The 23,436-nt window shown below is 40.6% G+C and overlaps 1 protein-coding gene across 3 annotated transcripts in view; it reads right to left on the bottom strand.

Annotated features, from left to right (window-relative positions):
- sh3pxd2aa (SH3 and PX domains 2Aa) overlaps nucleotides 1-23,436 on the bottom strand; it is a 205,289-nt gene that overhangs the window by 123,004 nt on the left and 58,849 nt on the right. For all 3 annotated transcript variants that reach the window (XM_074684204.1, XM_074684189.1, XM_074684197.1), the window contains exons 3-5: nucleotides 12,060-12,135; nucleotides 7,101-7,177; nucleotides 871-962 (exon numbers count right to left, since the gene is read on the bottom strand). In XM_074684204.1, the coding sequence (XP_074540305.1) occupies nucleotides 871-962; nucleotides 7,101-7,177; nucleotides 12,060-12,135 (245 nt within the window). The remainder of the gene's footprint in view (nucleotides 1-870; nucleotides 963-7,100; nucleotides 7,178-12,059; nucleotides 12,136-23,436) is intronic.

Genomic DNA, 23,436 nt, shown 5'->3' with positions numbered 1-23,436 from the left:
ATGTGTCTGTGCTCATGCATGAAGTGTACCGCCAAAGCACAACTCTCCATGCCAAAGCCAGGGAAGTGAACCATGCCTGAACATGATACGGAGCCATCACACTGGCCAAACAAACAAGACCTAAAGTTTGAAGGGTGCTTGGGCATAGTTCGGATTGTCCTTAGTTACCCGAAAAAAAGTTGGAAGGAAAGAACCAAAGAAGAATTCATAGTGCTACTGCTTGTATCAAAAGGCTGTTAAAACCAGGCTGTGATATCCACCAAAGTCACCCCTCTTGACTTTTCAAACTTGCAGGTTCAACATTTAGCCTTCTTTATCACATTAAACTCAGCCCTTTCACGCACTACTTGGTTGGAAATGTTCAGATATCGAAGTGAGCTACATATTTGAAAGAGAATTGTCTAATATTGAATTAAACTTCTTCTGAACTCTTTCATTCTCAACTTTCCAAGAAGTCAGAGATTTCACCTCTCTACAGCCAGTGCCATGCAAAAAAAAAGCAAAGGAAGATTTGAGCTGAAGGCTGTCTGCAGATTTCCCTGAATTGTTCCAGGAGTAAATGTGTGAAAAGCTATAATGGACAAGCTGCAGAGAGTAGGTCACAAACATGCAGCAACATTAAAGTTTCACCTAAAAGCTGCACCAAGTGCTGCACTGCTGTTTTAAACCTACAGTCACATTAATTACTGTGACTGGTTTGAGCTGTCCTCACAGCCGATGTGGCCGTGTTTGGTTTCTGTACCTTCACAGTAATTAAGGCCTGCAGCGGAGCCTGACACATAATTAAGTTGGCATCTGTGAGTTCTTGTGTTACATGTACACGCGTTTTCCATTTCTTTGTCAATGCACCGTGAAGTTGTTGACACTTACTCTACTGGGGGGTTGATGTCCTCAGTTTTCGTCTCGAAGAAGCGCAGCACCTCCTCACTCTGAGAAATCTGAGGGGGGAGTCTCACCAGCGCCTACAGAGACAGAGAGTGACAGGGGGAGAGAATAGTGGGTGTTAGCAAGACAACAGCCTCCAATTAGCCTTGTTTACTTCTTCAAATGTGAAGGGTGTTCAAGCTGCAATTATCAGCGCTGAAAAGTAGTTGTTGTTTTTTTTTTATTTAGAAGATGTCAGAAAAAAAAACACCATACATGGTGTGGATAGCTCTTTACTAAAAAGGTATACGTTTCAAAACACACTGCCTGGCCAAAAAGAAAGTCGCCACCAAGAAAATGGACTGAAGAAAGTTCATTTTTATTTCTAAACATATTTCTGTCTCTCCCACCATATTTCTGTCTCCTACAGAGTCCATGAGGATTACGCAAATTAGACAGCAGCGTCATTTAGTGGCTTTTAGCGACTTCTGGGACAGCCAATAGTGACTTTCCTTACTGAGGAGTTGGCATGTTCAAATTACACTGAAAAAAGAAAACGGTTGGACCAACTTAATTTATTGCTTCAATTGGTCACACATAAAAAAATAAGTTATTTGAAATGACGTCAATAAGTTCAATCAACACAATTAATTAAGTCAAATGAACTTAAAAAAATTGATTGTTCTAAAATCAACATTTTGCATCAGTCCAACTAAAGGTTTTCAGTTGTTTCAACTCTATAATTTGCAAAACCTCAAAGTAAAATCTGACAAGGTGTTTTTATACTTTATTGCACTGTAAAAATGTGACAAGTTGAGCTTACTTAAAAGAATCTAGGAAAATAATTGCACTAAAAAGGTTAGTAAATATGACTAATAGTCTTAAGCTGAGTACTGTCTACTTGGAAAGTTTACTTTACAGCCTGTTGAATTGACTCATTTCAAACCGTGAGTGAGGAGGGAATGCAGTGGATATTAGACCCAGCTGTACATTAATATGTTAACCTGCCAAGGGCACAGGCTTTCTGTGCTCCACATGGCATGGACCTGCTGTCTGTGCCCTTTGGCATGGACCATGTACCTTAAAGCGTGTTAAATGTTTTATTTGTTAATAATTTGTTAATGATGTGTTGATGGGCTAAAATTATGATTCAAAATGAAAAACTGGGTTTTGTCCTCAGTTAAACTTAAATTACCATTTCCGAAAGAGTATTTTAATTGGAGCCCTCACTGCCATGGAGCACAGACAGGCAGCCAAAGCCATGGCCTTTTAAACTGTGTTTATTGAACTTGTAAATTTCATTTCAAAGAACTTAATTTATTTAGGTGTGACCAATTGAAGCAATTAAGCTAAATTGGTCCAACTACTTCTTTATTAGTTGTAGCAACGCAGAATTTCAAGTTGATATGATCCACAAAAATACATTGGAAACCTTAACTTGAAAATATTGAGTTGAATTGATTAAAAAAATTACATTACTTCAGCTGATTGAAGATTCCCTTTTTACAGTGTAGCAATGTTCCACCCAGCTTCAATGATGTTTGCAATGAGAAACAGACTCATTCTTTCAGGTTTTTTATGACTAAACATGACAGAATTGATTAAAAACAATCTGTTAAAAGTGGATTATTAGGGTGTATGGTAATCTGGGGTGCTAAAATAATAATGTGTTTTTGTGATCCGATCCATCCCTATTCTGCATCAGACTTGCTTCAGCAAAAATAACAAATTGGTGGCTCTCCAAAAGATGTAGAAGACAATAAGCATTTGATGAAAACAGAGACACCACCAAATGTAATGCTAATAATGATCTCTGGCGACTAAAGTGCACTTCTAATGCTTTTAAATGGTAATTCCAGGGGGATTCATGTTGGTGTACTGAAACTACAAATAATAAGGTTGAATGACTCAGACTTTTGGCTCATTCAGTTAACAATTGTGTCTTTGAAGTGCATGATTATGTAATATTACTTTACCAAATGAACCATTCTCCCTGTGTTTTTTTACTGAAAGAGTGATCCTCCTGTAATAGACCGGCCCATATGTGTGACTGATCATCCATATTTAATGATCTGACCAGTCCCCCCTCAAGGTCTTGCTCATGTATGGACGGGTGCTGGACCATGAGGATTTGTGACAACGTACACATCTCAGTCCTTTTATTCAAATCAGCACGGTCTGAGCCTCCTTCATATTTCATTCATAGGTTCTTGTATTATTGAAAAGGCCTTGTGGTTGTGATTGAAGACGCTATACCTCGCTGTGAGCTCATCTCTGGCTGGACTCCCACAATCTCTAGAGAGCAGATCCCTTGAGAACACTGGGTAATTACTCTTCCTCCCTGTTGTTTGCCTCATAAACAGGATGCAGAGAGTAAACAGTGCGCCACACTTCAGTACTGGGCCCGCTATAGCAACTATAAACATTAGAGCGCTTGGGGTTGTTTGGGTAATGAGGAAACCTTTGCATGTGTGGAGCAAAGGATCGGGTTTATTTCAGATGTGTGTAATTGCTTTTGGTTTTTAGACTTCTTTTAGTCCCAATTACCGAGCTGACACAGTGGCTAACCTCTCCCAAAACAGGAAAACGATACTACCAACTAATTGAGTACACAGAGAAAAACATAAAAGCCCAAATTTGACTCACAGCATCACAAATTTGGCTTGAAATACTACAAATGCATCTTTAATATTATAATTGAGACTCTCATTACTCACCCAGAAAAATTTGAGTGGAAATTATCTTCTCTTTACCAGGAAACCCTGCTTGTTTTCCCTTTTCAGCTATTTAAATCTGCACACTAACAGAGCATTGGGCAACGGTCTTTCTAAAAGGGCGCTCCGAGTCATTGAGTTTGAAAAAGGAAGTAGAAACACTTTCAACGCATCAATGCCTTCCACTAGTGAGGGCTGTCACTCAGGATGATGGATACTGTCAAAAAAGCTTTTGTGCTTTACTACCAGGATGTAAATAAGCACTGATGACCCATGACATCTTGCATTGCGGCACAATCTGCCAGAATTTTGTCAGCATAGAGATAACGGAGAAAAAACTGAATGGAGGCTGTGACTGGTTAAACTAATGCGTTACCAGCTCAGACATGCAGATATTAACCTGTTTTCTTACCTCATGGCTGATGAAAAGAGTACCTTCAGATCATCCCATTTGCAGCTTTAAATCACTTAAAGTTACTCCAGTCAGTCAATAAATCAATAAGCGATAACTCATAGTGACAATGTCTGACTCCTGTTCTTCATTTCAAAAAAAAAAAAAGAGTACTCTTTAAAAAAAAAAATCCCCAAACTGGCAACTAAGGCCACTGAAAGAACCCTTGAGCTTTGTCTTACTGCATCAAAAACAGTTGTGAAAGCCCAGCCATTAAACTTCAGGCCTCTATCAAAAAAGTTTAACCCTCGGTTGAATGGTGGTGACTGCAGTGGAAAGCTGTTTAAAAGTCATTTTCTCCAACGGTCTCAATGGTGGAACTAGGGATGTGTCCCTTTCACATTTGAAACAATACGGTACAGATTCCCGGTATCTGGCAATCAGTATCGGTACTCAAAGGTACCAAGTTTTGGTACTTTTTTGGTACGTTTCTTTGACAAAAAATATCAATTTGATTAATAATAAAATGTAGATTCTTTTCAGTTTAATCTTTTTATTCTTTAATATATAAACTTGTAATGCTGTGTACATGTCCAGCATTGAAAATCACCTACTCTTCCTCTCCTCCACTGTCACAAGGATGCATGTAGGTGCCTAGACATGGTACCTTTTGATTTTTTGTAAATCGGTTCCTGATACTTTTGAATTAAACTCAGAATTTGGTCAGAAGCTATTAAAGTACTTAATTTGGTACCTATCTCTGAATATCAGCCTCTAGAGTGCTCTCTGCTGCTCCACTCCTTAGAGTTTCATTCAGTGGTCAGTCAGTGTAACTGCAAGTTAATTTTCTCTGACTCCAGACAGCCACACTAAAATGTGTGAAAACAGGTTAAAGGGGACATATCATGCTTGTTTCTCCTTTTCACTATGCCAGACTAGGATGCCTGTAAAGAATTTCTGCCCTCAGTACAAGTCATTTAGTTCCTTCATTGCCCCACAATAGCGTTCTCAATATCCTCATTTTAGGCCATTCTGAAGATCTTGTTGAAACGCTCCATTTCAAGAATGACCTCCAATAACCTCACAACGTCACAGCCCTTTGTGCTTTGATTGGTCAGTTCTATCAAAGGGGCGGAGGGGGTAGAGCCAGGGGGCGGATTTTGCAGCATGGCAGTATTTACAAAACCGCCACATTGAATGGAGCAGACAGAGCGAGTTTGCTGTTTGCCAAAACTTCACCGTAAGGCATTGATAGCACTAATAAAATGGCAGAGTGTAGGATACGTCCTTTTGTATTGGACCCCCAGTCAGACCTGGTTCTGCAGCTCAGGAGGAAGAAAATCCACCTGGATCATCTCAGGACGCTTCAGTGTGGTGAGTCAAACCGGTACTGTAACATTTATAGTTTATATGTAGAAATATAGGCAGACTTCACCATTAAACTACTTCTATAACAGGGCTCCATCCTGCTCCTTCACTTTTCTCTGTCTGTTTTATCCATCATGCTGAAAGTGTAATCTAAAGATCGCCTCTACCGTCAGTTTGTCACTATGTTAGCACTCAGTCAAGTTAGTCAGAGCTAGAAAGGAGCTATATTTATACTCGGCTCTTGGTGGGTGTATCCCTCGGTGGCGGTTGTGTGACTAACTGACATCACAGAGGAGGAGCTGCTTTATCAGATTACTCCAATAAAAAGAAAGGATCCTCGTGTCGTCATTGAGGTCAAAATCTCGCGGCCAACTGGCAATGACCTTTTTCAGAGGCATCAAATCTCGTTCTAAGATATCAGAAAAAATACAATATCTCATTTTTTGAAAATTCAGGGGGTGAAAGGTCTTATTTTCAACTTTGTTTTATATATAAGTATTAAATCACGGATCAGTATGATATGTCCCATTTAAAGTGTTTTGCAAAGCATAAAAAGAAAGAATTAATCAAGAAATTACCAAAATAAATTATACATTTACATATATTTATATATATATATATTTTTTTTTGTTTGTTTGTTTGTTTGTTTGTTTGTTTGTTTGTTTGGTTGGTTGGTTGGTTGGTTGGTTTGGTAATTCCTTGATTTTTATTTTTTTTTTACCCTGACAAGAATTAAATCTTGACTCAGGCTTTCATAATTTATGCATCTGAGAGTTTAGGTTAAAGTCTATAGGTGGGTCTACAGAGAGTTGCTTGTTTTTCGAAAACTATTTTTCCGTCACTTCTCTGACTTCTGTCTTTTTGGCCTCTTCTATGAAATGCAACCTTGGGTAAATTCTACAGCAGCTGTGTGACCGTTTGCTGCATTTTTTTAATAATAAAACACAACTTTAACCTCCCCTCATTCAGATATAATGTCAGAAAAGCTTTACAAACCTGAACAGTGGAGCTCCTAAATGCAACTGAAAATAATATACTTAGATTTTAACAAACTCACAATCGGGCTGTGACACATATAGAGGGCTAACTTTGATTTGAAACACCAGTGGTTTTAAAGTCACTTGATCCCTCTGTTTGAGTGAATTTCTGCCAACATGAGGGAAGGAAGGAGGGAGGGAAGGAAGGAAGGAAGAGAAGAGGAAAGGGTTGTGTTCAGAATAAATCAAATAATTCTTGCCGAGGAACAGGAAGTGAAAGGGTGGATTTCCCTTGAACTTCTTGATGACTGAAAGGCTTAGATTTGTTTGTTTTGTGTGTTTTGGGCTGGGAGGAGAACTTTCTTTCTCTGTGTATCAAACAAGGGGACGAGGTCATTAGTGAGAGGTCTCTGATTTAAGGGCTTAAAGTCTGTTTCATGCAGCGCAGTGAGTGAGAAGTTTAATGCACAACTAGGTCACACAGCGTCTCTGACTGTGGCACAACATAAAATAAACAACCCCCCGACTGTCAGAGGAGTTATACCCAAGCCTCAGCCTCAGAAAACTTCAGTGTCAGAGCACATTAGAGTCTCCTCAGATGTCTCAGAATAGCTCAGACACACAGCACATCACTATAGGAACTTTTCTGTGTCCAACAATGCTGTCTAAATCTCACATCCCATGTTTATAGCATGTGAAAGAGCAGTATGGGTGCTGACTTTTAACCCCTCACAGGCTGGGGGAGCATTCCCCAGAGTCAGAGAGAGAGAGTTTGAGGATGTTTACCCTGCAGTAGTCGTCGATAAAACGCAGCCGCTTCATGGCCACGTCTCGCACATGACTCCTCCGGAACAGGATTTTGCCTGGAGGGGAGGAAAAGAGGACGGAGAGAAGATTAAATATGTGGGAGGACAGACAGGGTGAAGGAGAAGGCAAGTGAATTTGGCACACAACTTTTCAGGAACAATTTAAAATGCTTTACAGGAGCACAGGATTTCATTAAAAAGAGATGAAGGAAAGATCAGTTTTGCATTCAAGAGGGACTCATAGAAAAGTCAAGCAGCAGACTGATGATTAAGATGTACGGAGGAGAAAGACGGGAAAGCAGCTAATCTTCGTCACATGCATTCACTCCTTTCTGGCTGTTTTCAGCTGGTCTTGCAGTCCTGAAGGCTTCCTGTAATACCCTCTCCAACCAGGAGGTGTCAGTAATGAGCACTGCTGTGGTTCTGTGGGTACAGCATCTCTATCCCACACTCTGGGCCCCAGCTGTCCTCCTATGGATTCCCTGACCTCTGTCTGTGACACGGCTTTAAAATAACAAATAGGATTTATAGACACATGGGTCATGAATTTCCCGTCATCCTCTCAACCCACCCGGGGGAGACATTAAAGACCCCCTACCATCAGATGTATGCACCACATCCCACGCAGGAAGAGCAAATTTATAAGAGTAGTTATTGCAAGATTAGCTCCACTGGAGACATCATGAAGCAGGTTTTACTCAAATCCTAGAATAAAAATAACAATTCATTAACATAATGAATGTTTTATAAATGAAACCAGGAAAAAAGGTCCTGTCTTTACACCTTCAGGACTTTGACAGTTTGTGACCTGCTAAAAAATGTAAAGAAAATCAACATCAGTTGCATCAGCGTTAGTGTTCCAACAAATGTAATAGACATTAAGACACAAACAGAGCATTAAACAGGATGTGGTGTTGTTGTTGACCTTATGTTGAAAGCTGCTGGAGAAAAGAAAATGAAATGGTTCTTCTAAAGGGGCTGTGGCTAGAGCTTTTTAAAAATGATTTACAGATTCCAGTTTTCTTTTTGGGCTTAATGTTCATAGTAATATGTTAAAAATAAAAAAATGTTGCAGGGTTTGGAGACCACAGTCTCTGTACATAGGGTGTGTGATTTATCCCCAAGGCTGTACAGGCAACCCAGTTATTGATTCATTTGAATTTTTTAATCCAATAATCAATAAATATTTGGTTCATGTGATGTTTCTGTTATACAGAACCAAAGCAGTAACACACAAGCTAATACACTGGTGTATGGCTTTCTAAAGCACATCGAGGATGTTAAACAGAGCTCCTTTTAAAACTCCTCCCAGTTACAGTTAATGAAAAGATTCAGGTTGCATCAATAATAGAATCTATCCAAATGGATTAAATTCAGGTTCATTTAAAAACTGAACAAACTGGTAACTACAGACTTATTATCCATGCACAGGTCAACAAATGTACACACACGCGTTTATAAACCCTGCACAGTGATTAACATGACAGCACATGGATTTTTATATTTCTAGACAATCAAGACTTGAAGTTCTTCACAAAGAATGTGGCGTCCAACAGCTAAACCTACACAAACACCTCAGCTGCTGCAGCAGCTCAAGAGCTGGATCTTGATCTCTACAGAAAAAGAAAGAAATTTAGGATTTATTGGCCCTTCAGTTTTTAATTGACATCTTTTGAGGATGAAAGGTATCAGAAGGCTAATATTAAAACCTGGCAATTTTTTTAGTTTATTGGACCTATTGGAAACTACCTCTACACTGGGGCTGAACAATTAATCAAATTGAAACAGACATCACAGTGTTATATGATGCAGTTTTGCATGATGCAAAGGGTGCAACTTGAAAAAATAATAAGTTCACATTCACAGACCTGGAGGGAATAAAGTAACCTGTACTCTTTCTTCTTCCAAATAGACAAAAGTCAACATGCTGTTTTTTCTGACAATAAACCCTGTGAGCTACAGATATCCTGCTGGAGGTCAGCTAAGTTTCACAGTCTTCCTGTTCTTCTTCAATTAAAAAGTACAGTAAAGAATTGTTTGTACGTTGACAGTATCCTTTGTTGTGTTGGTCATATTATATGATGATTTTTACTTGTGTTAAGCAAAAAATGCAGAAGACAAATGTCACCCCCCAAAAAACTTATACTAAATTGAGATAGCAATGTTACTCAAAAAAAAAAAACAATCACAAGTAGATTATTTTCCAAAAATCCTTCAGCTCTATTCTACACTGATCCCAAAACAGAAAAAAACATACATTTTTATTGATTATACCATTGCACAGGTGTTAAAGAATTTTGTATATGGAAGCTGCTCCTGGTCAAATTTCACCAGTGTTGACTTAAATGAATTTTAGATCCTCCAGTTTGGTTGAATCATGAAAATGGTGGCTTTTGGGAATGTCTGAATAAAGAAAACCCTTGTCTGTGGTTATTTTTATGGGACAGTATTGACTAGGGGTGTAACGGGGCGCTGAACAGCTCCATAAGGCCGTTCGGTTCGGTACAGTGCTGTATTTGAACGAATGCAGTAAGTTTACGTTAGCCGCTGCACATGGCCCTTTATTATTCATGTGAGTACTTGTCTATGACTGGCTAAGCATGGAAGGCATTTTAATATTCATGAGGAAAGTGGTCCGGATTCGTGCTTTGCGATCATGTGTATATCATGTGGACGTGACGTCTCACAGTGAGCCAAGCAGAAGATGAATATCAAAGAGCTTCTGTAGCCACAGGAGCTTGTGTCTGAATTGTGCATCATGGCTGCTGCTAACGACCAACCAGAGCTTGAACTTTTGTGTACCGTTACACCCCTAGTATTGACAGAATTCAAGGAAGACCTTGATACTTGAGGGGCCGTTTACATGACAACAGTTTTAGGGTGAAACGCTAAAGTTTTTTTGTGTTTCAGCCCCGCTTCCCACAAGCACATACAACAGTTCAACAGTACTGTTGTTACGATCGTCTTGGTCTACTGTGTTGTGCTTGTGCTGCTCAATCTGCTGATTCTGCCGACTGTCTTTAACAAAATGTGCATCTGTCACTCCACTTCTGCTCTTAGCATTCACCAATTCACCAGATGATCGGCTCAACTCTACTTTGGTGGAGATCTCCCAAAAGTGGTTTCTGGACAAGACAGTTATAGCGCCATCTACTGGTCTGGCATGCTAACTTCAGCGTTTTAAGTCCATCGGCATAAATGCTGATTTTTTTTTCACTGCGTTTTCACCCTGTTTTAGTGTTTTCGGATGAAACGTTTGTTGAGTAAACTGGGCCTAAAGCTGCATTCTCAACAAATCTACCAAGAAGTTCCCTAGAAACAAATGTGACAGACTTTGAAGGACCTTTAGTGTCATTCTTTAACACTTTTTTGTCCTGGAAGTGTTTAGGTCAGGGGTGGCCAACCTGCGGCTCGTGAGCCACATGCGGCTCTTTGCCTTTCAGTGTGCGGCTCTTTGATCCATTCATTAAAAAATATATCATATTGTTATGTAGTGGTGTGCCAATCAATCTAAAATATTGATATATTGATGCCAATGTTGTGATCAGTATTGAACAATACCTGGGTGATGAGATTGATACTTAGGTTTCAGTTTCTTTTCTATACATCCCTAATGTGCTCATGGCTATCTAGATAGATGGAACTTTATGTCTTCTGCAGTAAAAACAGAAATTTTTCTCAAAGTACAAATTGAAACACACAAACACAGTATATGTCGCTTTGAAAGTTTTATGTCATTTTGTTTATGTGTGAGAGGAAGTGCGTTTTTGATGTGGCTCTTTGTGGTGCTACGGTAATTTTTGTGGCTCTTGGTCTCTGATTGATTGGCTGGCCACCACTGGTTTAGGTTATATGATGAGTTTGTAAAGCTGGAATCAGGAATGACCAAAGTTTAGATTAATAAGGTTCCAGTTCTCTAGAAGGGAAGAGAGCATTTCTTTAATAGATAAATAAACCAGTGATGATTTATACTCAACCTGAATCCAAACAAGACCAGTTTTGTTCAAGGGTTAATGTCTCATCCTCATGTGAAATATCGTCCTGCAGTTAAATGCATTCCATAAGTGTCACAGCAAGGACAGAGGAGTTTATCCTCAAATAAACATCCTCAAACAAATGCAGACGGTCAATGATGTTTGCATCTGCTGCTGCTGGTTTCACAGATAAGAGGTAGGTGGACTTCTGGCTGGTTTCCAAATTGCTTTTCGTTTGTCAGTGTGTGTCCGCTTGAGTGAGAAACACACAACACAGGAGGACGACGGCTTTAGGGTTGAAGGAGGAGGATCATGTGTCAGCCACGGGGCGTAGGCAGAGCCTCGAGTGAACTGATTTAAATAAAAAGAAGTTCCCTCAGTTTGAATTCATCTTTAGAAACCTGTGAAACGAGCGCAGAAGTGTGCAGAGATAGACTCACACAGCAGACAGGAGTGTGATTAGCAGAATCACTGTCAGCCCTGCTGCCCCAGACTCTGAACCGCCACAAACACCCCCATCGATCACTGCCACGCTGTACTGTAGGTCGCCATGAGCCTGAATGTCAGGAGACGACTTACAGCAGGACAGATGAGCATGCGTGGCATGACTCCAATCAATGTAAGGACACACACACACACACACACATTTTCCAGTCTGTGTTTGTCGAATGATTAAATACAAGCATGACAGTAATCTCAGTGATAGAAGTCAAACTGATTCAACAATGTCCTTAAAATGAAAACCTCTCATACACACGCTCACAGCTGTGATTTCAAAGTCACAGATAGCGCCTTGTCAGCAGACAGCAACACACACACAAACAGACACACTCACACACTCACTCACACATGCAGCCCAGGCAGGCATCAGTAACCAGCTCATATTGACACTGCGCTAGTGCCAGCCATACATTATTAATATGGGAGCCTGTTCAGATAACTGGAGCTGTGGAGCAGACTGTTACCTGGGAGAAACGGGATGATCCTCTTCTTGGGGTCTTTCTGCCCTCCCTCAATTGGGAACTTGTCAAGAATCTGCATCTGAGGAAGACAGAGAGGGAGGAAACTGGTTGAGTTGTATGTTTTTGCTTTTTTCAGGTTTAGGGAAAATGTTTCACTTTCTGGGAGGAAGATAAAAAAAATCAATATCAAGCTCATGTCTTTATCTTCAGAGAAGAGCTGGAGCCAGAGGCAATTAGCTTAGCATAAGAAAAAACACAGGCTGGCTCGGTGAAAAGTCTCCACACCAACCAACAGCTCCCTGGTACCAGACGTAAATACATCCTCAACATCTCGATCATTGTGTTTGTCTTTAGAGAAAATGATTGGGGGAAGCTTGTGCGAGGGGATTTAAATCCAGTCTTTGATACAAGGCAAATTATTAAAAAATAGACACATAAACAGTTGTTTGTTAAGAAAATTAGAGGCAGTATGTAAAGCTGCACTCATGAGAAACGAAACAGACAAAAATCAACATGTTTACATATTTAAAGTGATTTGTTTTATAGATTGTTAGCTCTGACAATGTTCACTTTCAAACTGTGCAGATTTAAGGAAGGGCTGTTTTCAGAGGAAAGTGCAGCAAAGGTGTTAGCAAGGAGGCTAAGGCCACATTTACACAACAACGTTTCATGTGAAAAAGCTAAAATGCAGTGAAAAAAAAAATCTGCATTTACATGGAAACACTGACTGATAATGCTGTAGTAAGCATGCCAGGCCTGTAGCTGGCGCTATAACTGTCTCGTCCAGAAGCAGCTTTTGAGAGATCTCCTCTAAAGTAGAGTTAAGCAGATCATTTGGTGAATGCCAAGAGCAGAAGTGGAGCAACATATGCTCATTCTGTTAAAGACAGTCAGCAGATTCAGCAGATTGAGCAGCACAAGCACAACATGGTAGTTCACGACAATCGTAACAACAGTACTCTTGTCCTGTTGTACGCAATTGCGCAAAGTGGAGCGTGACGTCAGCGTTTCCACTGAAAATGTCAGCTTTCTGTTTGTACCGTAAGGGTGTCACCACCGTTTCAGAAAAATCCCACTCTGGAGGTCGTTTTTAAAAGCTTGTGTTTTAGGTCGGCCTTTCCCGTTTTAACGCCAGGCCAAAACACAAAAAAATGTTTGCGTTTCACCCTAAAACTGTTGTATGCAAAAGGCCCCCAAGGCTCAATTGAACTCCACCTCAAGTAAGGTTGGGTCAGTATTCCAACACGGTCTTCAGAAACCAGTGGGTGACCCCACTAGAGTCGATACAGTTGGTGGTCTCTATGTGTTACAATGATCACAGAATAAAACACCTCAAGAACAACACTTTGATTCAGTTTTTTAATTTTTTACATTAAAAAAAGTAAGATGAACCTCGTCCATGTGTTCATTTATAGAAAGGTTGAAACAAGGCTTTAATCTTTAATTATGTGGCCTGTATCATTAATGTAGACACATAACAGTGGTATCTAGCTCAAAACAGCACATGTCACTAAGCCGTTAGTCTCTCTTCACTGGCTTCCAGTGGCAGCTCCAATCAAATTTAAAGCTCTTCTTCTGGCTTACAAAACATTTGCAAGAACAGCTCCTGCCTACCTGGGGTCCCTCATCCAGGTCTACACTCCTTCTGGCCCACCACGCTCTGCTTGTGAAAGACACCTGGTGCTCCTAGCCCAGTGTGGCTCTAAATCTCCAGCCAGACTCTTCTCCTATGTTGTTCCCACATGGTGAAATGAATTACAAACTCTGTACGATCCACAGAGTCTTTTTCTACTTTAAGAGATGTCTGAAGACTCATCTGTTCAGGGAACACTTAGGCCTTAATCTCACCCTTTCTACTCTTTGTCCTCAGGGGTAGATTTAGTCTGAGGGTCTCAGACCCAGCTCTTAGGGAATATTCAGCACTGATCATTGAATGTTGTTGAAGGTTGAGCTATATTTTTAGCTATTGATTGTGATTATTCCTGGCTACATTATTCTACTTCTACAAAAATGAATTGATAAATAAATAAATTTGTCACACTAACTAAGGCTAACTTTTTAGTTGTGATACCAAAACCGATACCTGGGCTTTGGTATCGGCTGATACTGACACTAATCATATAAAATAGTATCACTATCAGGATGAATTTAACACTCTTTATTCCCTAAAATGAGGATACCACTGAGAAATGTTTTGGCTTTTCTAACTTTGTGAACCAAAATAAAAATATATATTCAAACCAACCATTAAAGGATTATAAATGTGAAAATGTGTGTTAAGTATCTCCACTACACTGCACCCTAGTGAGGGCTCAGCATCTCCGGTTTGGACAGCCTGACAGCTCCCAGCGTTTATCGCCTGATAACATGTGTCAGAGAAATAAAAGTTAACTTACATCTTCTTCGTTTTCTGTTGTAAACAGTTTTTCTGGATTTAAGTCAAAGACTAGTGTCAAAACTCTTTCAAAGTGAGGAGGTTTCTCTGGTAGAGCTCATTAAATCTCACACTGCACTAGTCTCACTCTCACAGTGGAACAGGGTGGAAATGAGCCAAGTGAGTAAGAGGAGCACATAAAGAGAAGAGAAACTGAAACTTAACTATGGTCAAAGGTACTGTAGGAAATATATCTTCAACTCCTAATATAGAAATACTTAGTTTTCAAAGCGTCTCATCTCATCTCATTTTCTACCACTTCTTACCAAAACTTTATGTAAACAATTCTTTCTGGAAATGCTGTACCACATCATCCTAAATAAATGTGACTTACAGTTCAGTGTGACTTTTGGGTTTTTGTGATTGCACTTGTGTTTATTTGTGTATTTAGTCTAAAATGTGCTCTTGCGTGTGCTATTTCCAACATGTTAATCTTTGTAAATTGAAAACATCTGTAAATAAAATTATTAAAAAGATTACACAACATTTTTTGACTGTTGTGGCTTATAGTCCGGAGCGACTTATAGTCCCAAAAATGTGGCAAATCTCCAAAATGAACAGGATTTAGAATTAAACCATAAATCTCAGCAGTAAATTCAGGATTAAACTTTCTCTTTGCCTAGCCTTCGACACCACAGTCCACTCCAGTCAATACAAACTCTTGATATCTGAATGAACTCAAAAACCTAAGACACCTGAAGCTGGCTGCCCAGCCCACTTACACACAAAGAAAATAAATAAAAAAGATGTTTCAGTTTCTGGATTTTTTTTAATTATGTAAAATCCTTCTATGACTTTCGATTGCAATTCTGTACAACTGCTCCATCATACCATCTCTTAACATAAGGTTCATGCTTTGGCCTGTTTTGTGAAGGCGGTGATAAAACTGACTGAATAACATACTGATGCCTCTACATGAAAAGCAGTTGTGGAAGCTTGATTTTTTTTTTCTAAAAACGTTGGCAATTCCCTTTTCTGACCAATCAGGGGAGAGTCTGACTTGAGGGGAGAAAAATCTCCCCAGCAGCAGGGAGGAGAATGCTAAAGTTGAAGGGCCATCGCTGCTTTGTTTTTGGCTGTAAACAGCCACATAGTTCCATGTACAAGCTTCCCTGAGTTCATTTATGAGGGAGATGTGCCAGCTACACTCAGTAAAACTGTGCATGTGTGTGCTAGTCACTTCACGGCCAACTACTTTTCCAACTTTGGACAGTACAACAGAGGGCTAGCGAATAGACTGGTCCTGAATCCGGGCGCATTACCAACCATCCACCAACAAACCTCAGACCCTGGAAATGTGAGTAATTCAAATGCTGTGTGCTGTGGAGGAGATGTAAGAGCTTTTCCTCAATGTCCCCATGTCTCTGTGTTAGCTTCAGGATGCCAACTTTAGCTGCAGTTAGCCTGTAATGTTATGGTAAACGAGCTTTGCTGTTTTCCAAACATTGTGCACTCGGAGCTCGTGGCGCCGCTCTCAGTGACGCTGAAGAGCGGGGCGGTATCAGCTGTGGCTCATTTACATATGAAGGCCACGCCCACTAAATTAGACCACTCTGAACAGAGGGGCTATGAGAGCCTGGAAACAATGCTGCTGTGCTTGATTTATTGGCTTTTTGGACCAAAACATGTTACTACCATTTCATGAAGACATGAATGATCCATATTAAACTACAGAAATGGAGCATAATATGGGACCTTTGAGGGTTTTTTAGGGAGTACGTGGCATGCACAGTGCAGGATAAATGATGTCTGTCTTAATTATAACACCCTGAAATAAACTGCACAAAGTGGCAACGGTCCAAGGAGGTCACTAAAGATAATACCGTTAACAGCTGGCCTATACTGCAACATTCATGTGGGCCTCTTTGCAGGGCTATGTTTAGATTATGGCTTATTAAAGGAAGACATAACATCACCAGGGACTGAAAACAGTGGAGGCCCTGTCAACAAATGTATTTACAGTCCATAAAGTCTACACAGTTTACAACCATCATCAACCGATATGAATGTTTACAGCTATTAGTATAAAAGATTGAAAGAAGTGTTTGTTTCTATCACAGTCAAGTAAATCAACACTGTAGAAAGTTTTCTGCTCTTTCAGCTTCAACAAAATCAAAGTTCTTATGGATGTCTCTCTGTTCATGTTTTTCTCATTCTGTGTTTTTAGATTATAAAAAGAGAGGCTCCCCATTCAACGAATTAGACGCTTGTTTTTCATGTTTTTCAAAAGAAAAACTAAAATCCTTTCACTTAATATGGTATGTGCAGCACTTTGGGGATCACACCCCCTTTCTAAGCTCTCAATCCCAAATCCACACAAGTGTATCACACTTGGTCTGAAAATCAAAGCCTGTCAACACGCCTTTGGTCCCCCCAGGGCTCAGAACATGGCCGGGTGAGCCGCGGGTTCCCTGGGACTCAAACAAGCTCCAATTTATTCATAAAGCGCAGCGACATAAACAGAGTGAGAAAAGAAGTGCTGACATGGGAGCTGAAGGTGCAAGAATAAAAAGAGGGAGGACGGATGGAGGGAAATAAAGAAACAAGGAGAGAAAAGAAAGAAAAGAGAAGAGAGGGAGCAGGAGAAAGAGGGGATATAGCAGAGGTCACGGGGGTGTGGGTGATTGTGTCAGCCCTATTGTGTTTACCCAGTTTCACCCTTCAAATAAATCATTCAAGAGAGGGATTAGAGAGGAAGTTAAAGCAAAGCAAAGAAGAGATGCAGAGGGCTCGCATATATACACACACACACACTGTACAGCACACTGCAGCAAAGCGTTTCCCACAGCAATCAGAGACGGAGACGAGGTGAGGAGGAGTGTTTATGTGCATGCGTGCACAGGGAAGGGGGAGGAAGTCCAGAAAGGAATATAATTAAAGAAGAGAGACATCAGTTGTGTCTGTATCCCAGGGCTGTGTCGGACTCTGGGGGACTGATCGAGCTAACAGCCTGGTGGGGCTTCAACATGTCTGCTACTGAGACATCCAGACACACACACGCTCAAATCCCCAATGCCTCCCCCTGACAGATCCCTCCCCAGATCCAGTTCCTCCTGTGCGTCTGTCAATCTCAGCCCACCTCTCTATTGAACTCCTGTCTTCTTTTTCACCCAGTTCCTCTTGGATGGAGAGTTAGAGGACACCAGGGGGAGAGGAAGAGAATGCCACACATGGCATGAATGTCAGGGTCCAGCTTCCTGAAGGATTTCTCTAAAGCTGCCAGGTTTCTACTGCAGCGACAGCACAAAACTCACTGCAGACCCAGCTGTTTGTTTGGACCCCCCACCGCGGTGCCCGGAACAAGAAAACACTCCTGCTGGTTTTACAACCAGCTCTGACGAAACACACGGAACAGGAAAGCATGGATGATGGACCAGATACCAAACGTCTGTGGAGAGGCAGCTTCGAACATGACTGCAAGTTTCAATGAACAAGCATGAAAAAAACATTCATACATTAATTTGTTCATTTAAAGGAAACATATGTAGAGTAATTTTGTGCAGTAGCTAGATTTAAGACAGACAAATGCGTTAATGATGTTGAACTTGGTGTTGATGTTACAGCATATGTATGTTTTTCCTTAGATTATGCAGACCTGGCTTTCACTGTTTCATCGTCTGCAGCTTCTTTATATCATAAAAGTCCTGTTTCAACTCTGTCCAGAATGCACAGGTGAGATCCTCAACTCAACTCCAACTTTATTCATAGAGCACATTTAAAACGACCAAAATAGGCCTGTTCAGATTAAAAGCAGCACAAATAACAAGATACAGTACTGATACATAAAAACATAAACTATAGCAAATATAAAATAAAATAAAACAAATAATTTAAGATTTAATTAAAACATTGTCAGATGTCCGTTTAAACTTTGATCAAAAGCTAGAGAGAAGAGGTGAGTCTTGTGTGCACACTCACTGCACTGGTTCAGCCACAACATCCCTGATTGTTTTTCAATAATCAAGGAAACAAACTTGGTAGCAGCAAACAAAGACAGATGTTTGTTTGTTTTTAAAGTGGGTTTTTTATGTTACTTGTCAACAGTGATTTAATTAGCCAATTAGCCGCAGTGAACCCTGGTCAGCTGCCTCTTTGTTGAGAAAACAGAAGCTAGGCTATTAACTGCTGCAGAACGCTTTAGCTCCACCGTTTAATGAAGCTCTTTCTTATAAACTCTGTGTAAAGCACTCAACTAAGAGACAGATTGAACAACCTATGTCATCATAAAGATTCATTCATTCATTCAGATGAGATAGCGTTCATTAAAGTCAAAATTAAAACTGTAAGCAGCATAAAAACATCAAGTCGGGAGATCAGCCGTTAGAAACGATACTCAACCAACTTCTGTTGGATTCTGACAAGAGCATGACAATGACAAAGCAAACGGTGTTTTGACGTAAAGGGTAAGCGTGCTAACTGCCGAGCCAATCGTGTCAGGGATTTTTCTGATCACTACTACTGAAACATGAAATTACACAATAATAATGACTAGTTTATTTTATTATAATATAAGAATAGACCCATCAGATAAGGAATTTTCACTCAGCCAACAGTCACTTCGTTATGAAATGTTTCTCTGCCATTATGTGGGTTGGCATGGTTTAGGGTGAGTGACAGGGCCAGACGCACGTGCAAACATGAGGGGGGCGTGGTGCGGAAAATCAAAGGCTAATTTTCAAGGGGTTGCACCTGAGGACAGTGTTGCCAACTTAGCGACTTTGTCGCTATTTTTAGTGACTTTCTGGGCCCCCCCAGCGAGGAAATTAGAGAAAAGCGACTAGCAACAAATCTAGCAACTTTTTTAGGTAGAGGGAGGCTCCAAGATCATGGGAGGAAAGTAAAAAAAAAAAAGCTGTTTTCTCTCTTTCCCCGTTTATGCACAGCCATCTGTACACTACGGGCACAAGGACAGCTCAATTGACAGGTAGGCAGCACCCCCTCGCTGTACGTCGTTGTAGGGACACACTGCCCCCCCCTCCCGTCTGGAGAGGAGACGCAACGGCAGAAGAAACAGACAGAAAATGAAAGCACAGTTGATCACCCCACGTACCAAGGACTGTAAATACACCTTTTAAAATCTGAACAATGACAACAAAAGAGAGCGGGCTGGCCGGTAAAAGGACCGTTGTAGCAGAGAAGGCGACGGACGGATCGAGGACGGGCTGGTCCGAGTGAGAGGACGGTAGACTGGGGTGAGTGACCACACACACAAACCACCTTCAGAGCAGGGCAACTCTACACACATTTAGGGAAATGCAGCCAACACGCCAATGTCCACAACAACATGCAGGGGAAAACGCAGGAGCAGGTAAAGTTACCCACTAGGCTAGGTGTGGGCTTGCAAGGTTTGGGTAGGCCACGTAGCTTGGCTCTGTAACACACTCATTAATACGGTCACACTTAACACTGAAACACTGAAACATTGTGGCTTCAAGCTATTAAATATGACTTAAAAATCAATCCTCAGTGAACCAGGTGTCAACGAAAACTAGTGAAATTAGCTGTCAAAATTCTGAATCCAGTGTTCACTTTTTAAAATTCATGAAAAAGTTATTTTCAGACAGTGTTACGACTAGGGGTGCACCGATCACAATTTTCTGGCCGATCACTAATCACTGAACATTGATCTTTGAAAAGCCTGACTTGCAGATACCAATTTTTTTTTTTTTTTTTTTTTTATAACTGACAACATATACCTTCAACTATCTAATTTTGTTTTATTGAAAATCATCATCGAACAATACCTGTGCAAAAATTTTCATGTTTTAACTTCAATAACCAATAAAGTGTCCTGAGTTTTAAGTCTCAGAGCAAAAAGCAGCAATGGCTGGCTGTCAGACCTTCATGGAGGTATATAAGATCAGTTTCATATGTAAGGATGGGCCGATCACTGATCACCCAAAATTAAGAAGGAGCCGATCGATCGGTGCATGTCTAGTTACGACTAAATATGACACCTGAGACTCAATATGGAGAGTAAATAATGAGTTTAGATTATGATCAACAGAAACAGATTTCACAACAAATTCACAACATAACTAGAGTATAGTTAAACTGTTAAATCAGCTAATCATGAATCCTAAAATACAATATCACCATTATTCTGACATATTTAATGCAGTTCTCTGTCTGAACATAGTTTTCTTGATCCCTCACTTTGACCCAGGTCAAATACTTTGTGCTCTTGTCTTTGGCTTGGTAGGGTTTCTGGTTAACCTACATTTTTGTGTCTTGTATATGATGGTCTGTTGAGTGACTTGTGTATTCAAACCCTTCTCTGGTGCACATGCTGGATTTCTCTCGTAAAAGTGTCTGTCCTCTGAATATCTGTCCTTTTGCTGATATCTTCAATCCACTCACTGATTTCAGACGTAGCTGGGAGTTGTTTTTCAGGTGAAAATTGCGGTGTGTGGTGGTTCACCTCCTTCCGCAGCCTGGCAAACCAACCTGTTCTCTGCAGTACTTCCATTGTCAAAATGTGCAGGCAGCTGTAACTGTTCACAAACAGCCAAAGGGTCTTAACACTTCATTTGGATTTTTTTTTTCAGTGTTTTGTTTTGCTGTCAGAAAGCACATTCACTGCTCTTAGACACCACACGTGTTCCTCTGACAAATCAGCTAAACTAATCCACGATGGATCAGACACTGCTATATTGGATATTTTTGCATTAGTCTGACAAAAGTTAAAGCAAGCCAAAACAAAAAAGCCTTTATTTTGTTATTTCTATTCATTACAGCCTTCACTCAGCATTGCCATAATGCAATGTTCATTTATTTTACGGTTAAATCTGAATGTGTCTACTTTCACGCCAGCTAAAAGTCTGTTTCTAATTGATCCAAGTGTAACTCCTTGTTAGTCCCACACTTATGAGTTGTTTATGTGCAAAGCTGCAGGAACATTTCTCTCAGGCTTGGCGTATGGACTCTCAGCTGACGGCGCCTTCAGAGAGCTGACTTTTATGTTTGCTTTCTTTTCCCAGGGTTCAAACACACTAAGTGAGATTCCTCTCTGCTTATTCTTCAGCTCCGGTCCAAACTGGCCCACTTGGATCAAGGTCAGCTCATTATTCAAACAGTCTCTGGTTGGTTCTAGCTCACCCTAAAATACACACTTCCCTGTCCCGGCTGGCAGATTCCTGGCAAGAGCAAGCACGCCTGCATCCCGCCAGGAAATGTGGTATCACAGAGAGAGAAAAGGGTGAGAACAGGTGGGACGGTGTGTATCAGGAGACAGACTCTGTGACATGAGTGCTCCTTTACATGTTAGCACACATGCTCCACATGCTGCAGGAAGAACTCAGCCCTCCGTTTGTATTTTGGCAAACACACAGTCATCGTCCAGGTGGTGATGTTCTGTTCCCAGGATGTGGAAAGAGAAAGAAATAAAATAAATAATAAATAATAAAAAAAAAACACACTCATGCCAAACCATTGCTCCACTTTCCAGACTTCACTTCACTGTCTCCTTGGTAACCAGCATAGAGCGAGTGCAAAGAAGAGTTGTGAAGGGATGTGATTGGATGATGCTGCGCAGCTCTGGACCACTGGTGTAAATGTTGAGAGTCAGGTATAAAAAAAAGCAGGAGGAAGAGGTTCTTTTATCTGCTGGCAGAGTGTGTGCAGATGATGATGATGATGATGTAATTCAGCAGAGCTCTTACACATCACACCTTCAGGGACATTTGGATATTACTTTTTACAATCCAGGCAGGCTCACACACTGGACCATGGTGCTATTTGTATAAGACAAAAGGAGTAAACAAATGCAGCAGAGGCAGCATCTTAACCTGATCAGTAAAAAGCACCCTCCCTCTCTGTGTCCAGCTCTGACGCCAGGCACGACAGGTTGGTCTTTACTGCTAGTTATAAAATGACTTGGAAGCAGCGCTCGTCAATCTGGTCCCGCTCCATGATGAAGGTCTTTGGGTTGAAAATCTCAGGATCAAACACAGAACAGAACTAGGCATGCATGAATTATTCAAACTCTCAATCCAAAAGACACCTGAGGACGGTCAAACCTGGGTTTTGATGAAAACAGCTTCAAAATAAAGATGACTTAAAGATGGACTCTCACAAGCATAAACAACAGCATCATGTTACACTAACATTAGCTCGAGCAGCTAAACTACACGTCCCTTGTAACTGTCGCCGTTAGAGTATCATTGGTTGCCATGGCAACGCCCAAAGCTACAAAAAAAACTATTTTATTTAATAAGATTTCTTTTTGTATAACCCTTTATGCAAGCTTCAAAGGAAAGTTATCTTGTTATATAGAAAATGTTATCTCAAGGTTGTTTTTTTTGTTACTGTGTCAATAAAGTTGTGCTGAAAGGCGTCACGTCTTTGACTGGGAGGCTGAGCTAACATCAGCAGCTCAGTCGATGGAAAGAGAGATGGCGGGTTGTGGAAGAAGCTTTTATTCCGTCCCCTTTTGTTCCTAACTGTTGGTCGACCGTGCAGGTGAACGCGGTATATATTGTCTTGTGTTGTGTTTATGTGCTTAAAAGATAAGAGTAAGTCATGAAATATGTTGTGAATCCGTGTGGATGTGATGATTTGAGCCGAAGGCTAAACGACTGTTTTTCATTGTACCAGTTTTCACGGTGTCTTCATGTCGCTACTTCCATGAAAATTAAAGATTTGTGGGCATCAGTACGAATCGTGAAATTTCACTGACTGGCAGTTGCACCCCTTTCCAGGCTTGTTGTTGATTTTGGCGCCCCCTGTAAATGAAGTGGTTTGTTTTCTCACTGACTTGGGTTTTCAGACGTAAACTGTCTCCTTTTAATTATTACTCAACCTTCAAACGTATCAATCACAGAAAAACTCCACTGTTAAAAATGTAAAAACATGGTTCATTCTTTAAAGGTAGGGTCAGCAGGAATTTTTGTTACTTGTTTGTAAACACAATTTTCAAACTGGGCTCCTCCTCCTTGACTCAGTGCC

The sequence above is a fragment of the Halichoeres trimaculatus genome, unplaced genomic scaffold (assembly GCF_033239565.1).
Source record: "Halichoeres trimaculatus isolate MK-OKI-2021-1 unplaced genomic scaffold, fHalTri1.1 fHalTri1_scaffold_2, whole genome shotgun sequence".
Taxonomy (NCBI): domain Eukaryota; kingdom Metazoa; phylum Chordata; class Actinopteri; order Labriformes; family Labridae; genus Halichoeres; species Halichoeres trimaculatus.
The sequence above is the reverse complement of the archived record's forward strand: the minus strand, read 5'-3'. Positions and strand labels throughout refer to the sequence as shown.